This window comes from Cebus imitator, unplaced genomic scaffold (assembly GCF_001604975.1).
Source record: "Cebus imitator isolate Cc_AM_T3 unplaced genomic scaffold, Cebus_imitator-1.0 Scaffold651, whole genome shotgun sequence".
Classification (NCBI taxonomy): domain Eukaryota; kingdom Metazoa; phylum Chordata; class Mammalia; order Primates; family Cebidae; genus Cebus; species Cebus imitator.
This window is the reverse complement of record NW_016107966.1, coordinates 75,348-80,285: the sequence shown is the minus strand read 5'-3', so window position 1 is coordinate 80,285 and position 4,938 is coordinate 75,348. Positions and strand designations below refer to the sequence as shown.

The 4,938-nt window shown below is 40.4% G+C and overlaps 1 protein-coding gene across 3 annotated transcripts in view; it reads right to left on the bottom strand.

Annotated features, from left to right (window-relative positions):
* The window catches only part of USP8 (ubiquitin specific peptidase 8), an 80,146-nt gene that overhangs the window by 39,686 nt on the left and 35,522 nt on the right, over positions 1-4,938 (bottom strand). For all 3 annotated transcript variants that reach the window (XM_017517881.2, XM_017517882.2, XM_037734665.1), the window contains exon 5: positions 369-531. In XM_017517881.2, the coding sequence (XP_017373370.1) occupies positions 369-531 (163 nt within the window). The remainder of the gene's footprint in view (positions 1-368; positions 532-4,938) is intronic.

Genomic DNA, 4,938 nt, shown 5'->3' with positions numbered 1-4,938 from the left:
TTTTTTTTTTTGAGACAGAGCATTGCTCTATTGCCCAGACTGAAGTGGTACAATCTTGGCTCACTGCAGCCTTTGCCTTCCGGATTGATTCTCCCACCTCAGCCACCTAGTAGCTGGGACTACAGGCATGTACCACCACACCCAACTAACTTTTGTATTTTTAATAGAGACAGGGTTTCACCACATTGGCAAGGCTGGGATTATAGGAGTGAGCCACCATGCCCGGCCTTAAATCAATTTCTAATTAAAACATTAAATTTTATCTTTGTTATCTAAAAGAACTTTATTGTGGTAATTGCAACTCTTTTTAGGCAAATCATCTGACAAGCAGAAATGGTCTTTTAACTCACACAATAAATTTGAAATACCTTTTGGATTTTGTCTTTGGAATCCAATACATTCTCCAAAGAACCTTTAGCCAACGTGCTGCCATCCTCTCTTCCTGTTTCCTGCCTTTTTTGTTGTAGCCGCTGTGCTTCCTCCTGCCTGTCTTTTTCTTCAAGTTTTTTCCGAACTTCAGCTTCTTCATATCTAGTTAAAAAAATAAGTCAAGATTTTCTTTTATTGGCATTAATCGTGGAAATTAAAGGAGCTTCAGTTCTGTAAAATTAGCATCCTGCCTCAAGGTGTTTCATGACTACATGCTTTCTCCCTCCACCACAATTCATACATCTGCCACCTGAGAACATCTGTACATTTACTTTGAATTGCCCAGAACTCTTAAACTATTATGTTCTCAAGTTGAAATTATTTAGGCTTTTTGCTATTTCTCTCCTACTAATTTCAGTCTTTTATATTGAGTCAGATCTGTTGCCATTTCCTTTTCCAATGCAAAGTCCTAATTCTTTCTGCAAAAGAAACAGCCCAAACATCACACTTATGTTTATGACTTAGAATAAAAATGTAAATGTAAGCATTCAAAAAGTGGTGGAAAGTATTACCAAGGTCATCAAGTTACATTTTTTTAAAAGCATGAATTCGCTGAAATTTCCAGCTTGTTGGCAGTTAAACAGCTATCTGAACTACAGTTAGTAGCTCTCCAAGAAATTTAGAACTATTCCCTATTATAGTATAGGTGGCTGGGTGCAGTGGCTCACACTTGTAATCCCAGCACTTTGGAAGGCCGAGGCAGGTGGATCACCTGAGGTCAGGAGTTCGAGACCTGCCTGACCAACATGGTGAAACCCTGTCTCTACTAAAAATACATAGCCAGACGTGGTGGTGCATGCCTGTAAGCTGCATGCCCAGCTACTTGGGAGTATGACGTAAAAGCATCACTGGAAACGGGAAGGCAGAGGTTGCAGTGAGCCAAAATCATGCCACCGCACTCCAGCCTGGGTAACAGAGTGAGACTCCATCTCAATATAAATAAATAAATTATAGGCAATGTTTGCTATTATTGCCAAGAGAGACTGAATGTTATCATAGACCTGCAATCTTGTTTGCACTAATTATCAATGCTTGGCAATGCCTGTGAGCTTCAAATTTAAAAAGAGAAGACAGAACACACATAAGGGAAAAATTAAATAACTAAGATCATTCATTAGTAAAAGATAAATCAATAGTTTTCATTTTATTATTTATTATATCTTTACATTTTATACGCTCTTTTTTTTTCTCTTTTTTTTTTTTTTTTTAAGATGGAGTCTCTGTCGCCCAGGCTGGAGTGCACTGGTGCAGTATCAGTTCACTGCAACCTCTACCATCCAGGTTCAAGTAATTCTCCTGCCTTAGCCTCCTGCATAGCTGGGACTACAGGCACTTGCCATCATGCCTGGCTAATTTTCGCATTTTTAGTAGAGACAGGGTTTTACCATGTGGCCAGGCTTGTCTTGAACTCCTGACCTCAGGTGATCCGCCCGCCTCAGCCTCCCAAAGTGCTGAGACTACAGGAGTGAGCCACCATACCCAGCTGCTCTTTTCTTCCTTTTTGAGACAGAGTTTTGCTCTGTCGCCCAGGCTAGGGTACGGTCACACGATCTCAGCTCACTGCAACCTCTGCTTCCTTGGTTCACGTGCTTCTCCTGCCCCAACCTCCCAAGTAGCTGGGACTACAGGCGTGAACCACCACACTCACCTAATTTTTTTGTTTTTTGTTTTTTTTTTGGGAATTTCTTTTTTTTGTTTTGTTTTTTTTTTTGGCGGGGAGTAGAGGGAGGGAGGCGTGTGGGGTGGGGCGGGGGCAGGCTGCAAAGAAAGAAAGAGAAAGAGAAAGGGGGAGAGAGAACAGGAGTCTTGCTCTATTGCCCAGGCTGGAATGCAATCTAAAAATAGGTATTAAAAACCTCTTTTATGCTGATAATTGTACTTAACAGCGGAGACAGGCAGGAATAAGGGAAGAAAATAACAAACAAACAGCCAACCAATATTTCATTTAAATCTGTGAAATGCTATGCAAATGTTGAAAAGTGACTTACTTCTATTTATGTGGTCACTTTCAAAATAGGTGTAATGTGATACTGAAAAAAATGTATGTTCTGTGGTCCTGGGGTGAAGAATTCTATAAATATTCACTGAGTTTACTTGTTCCAGGTCTGAGTTCAAATCATAAATGTCCCTGTTAATTTTTTATCTCGTTGATCCGTCGAATATTAACGATGTGGTGTCAAAGTCTCCCGCTATTATTGTGCAGGAGTCCAAGTTTCTTTATAAGTCATTAAGAACTTGTCTTATGTATCTGGGTGCTCCTATATTGGGTGCATATATATTTATGATCATTGATTCCTGTTGTTGCATTGATCCTTTTACCATTATGTAACTTCCTTGTTTCTTTTAGTCTTTGTTATTATTGAAGTCTATTTTGTCAGAGACGAAAGTTACAAGTCCTGTTTTTTTTTGCTCTCCATTTGATTGGTGAGTCTTCCTCCATCCTTTTGAGTCTTTTATTCAATTTGCATGTCTGTGTCTTTGATTAGGGCATTTAATCCATTTAAATTTAGGATTAATATTGGTATTTGTGACTTATAATATTGTCATTTAATGCTAGCTGGCTATTTTGCACATTAGTTGATATAGATTCTTCATTATGAGGATACTCTTTACCTTTTGGTAAGTTTTTGGGATGACTGATACTGGTTGTTCCTTTCTGTGTGTAGGGCTTCTTTCAGAAGCTCTTGTAAAGCAGGCCTGGTGGTGATGAAATCTCTGAGTGCTTGCTTGTTCACGAAAAATTTTATTTTTCCTTCATTTATGAAGCTTAGTTTAGCTGGATATGAGATTCTGGGTTGAAAATTCTTTTCTTTGAGGATATTGAATATTGACCCCCACTCTCTTCTAGTTTGTAGGGTTTCTGCTGAGAGTTCTGCTGTGAGTCTGATAGGCTTCCCTTTATGGGTAACCTGACCTTTCTGTCTGGCTGCCCTTAGAATTTTCTCCTTTATTTCAACTCTGGTCAATCTAACGATTATGTGTCTTGGGGTGGCTCTTCTTGAGGAATATCTTTGTGATGTTCTCTGTATTACCTGGAGTTAAGTATTGTCCTGCCTTACTAGGTTAGGAAAATTTTCCTGAATAATATCCTGAAAAATATTTTCCAGCTTGGATTCATTCTCTTCATGACATTCAGGTACACCTATCAAATGTGAATTAGGTCTTTTCACATAGTCACATATTTCTTGGAGGCTTTGCTCATTCCTTTTTACTTTTTCTTCTCTAATCTTGTCTTCTCGTTTCATTTAAGTTGGTATTTGACCTCTGATATCCTTTATTCTGCTTGATCAATTCGAGTGTTAAAACCTGTGCATCATACTTCTTGGCGTTCTCGTATTGTATTCTTCAGTTCCATTAATTCACTTATATTCCTCTCTAAATTGTCTATTCTCGTAAGGATTTCGTCAAACCTTTTTTCAAGGTTCTTAGTTTCTTTACATTGGGCTAGAACATGTTCTTTTAACTCACAGAAGTTTCTTATTATCCACTTTCTGAAGCCTAATTTTGTTACTAGAACGCACTCATTCTCCATCAGGCCTTGTTCCCTTGTTGATGAGGAACTGTGATCCCCTGTAGAGGGAGAGGCATTCTGATTTTGAGTATTCTCAGCCTTTTTACACTGGTTTCTTCCCATCATTGTAAATTTATCCACCTGTAATTACCAACTTTCAAATTAGGTCTCTGAGTGGATGTCCAACTTGTTGATTCCCAGCACTGAAATCTGAGCAACCCAATGCGCCAGCTAAAACAGTGGCGTTAAGATTCTTGGTGCTTTTCTGCCCGGGAATCTCTGGTCTGGCTTCCCTCTTGAGTTCCTTTTTCAATCAGCTAAATGGGCGATTCTGCCTTCCCGGAGCTCCAAACATCGACCAAAAGGGGACCCAGTCCCGTTTACTCTGCACCAAGAACCACTGTGCCAGGGTGCCGACAAAACTGCCATGCCGGCCACAAGATTTGCACTAGTGACCTGTGGGGCTTCTCCGCTGGGAATCTCCTGGTCCGTGAGCAACAAAAATTCGTCCGAAAGTATGGCGTCCTCTCGTTCCCTGAGCTTTCACTGGGAGCTACAATCCTGAGCTGCTAGTAATCAGCCATCTTGGATCTCTCCCTGGGATCTCTCCCACACTCACCTAATTTTTGTATTTTTAGTAGAGATGGGGTTTCACTATGTTGCCAGGCTGGTCTTGAACATCTGACCTCAGGTGATCTACCCACCTCGACCTCCCAAAGTCCTGGGATTACAAAGTGCTGGGATTACATACAAGACTCAGCCACTGTGCCCAGACTTACATGCACTTTTGAGTGAATATTCCAAAATGAAAAATTTCTAAATAAACTATTCAAAGAACTATGCCAGCTTCACATATTTAAAATTCCAAGTTTACTTTAAAAATGACTTCTGAGCCGGGCGCGGTGGCTCAAGCCTGTAATCCCAGCACTTTGGGAGGCCGAGGCGGGTGGATCACGAGGTCAAGAGATCGAGACCATCCTGGTCAACATGGTGAAACC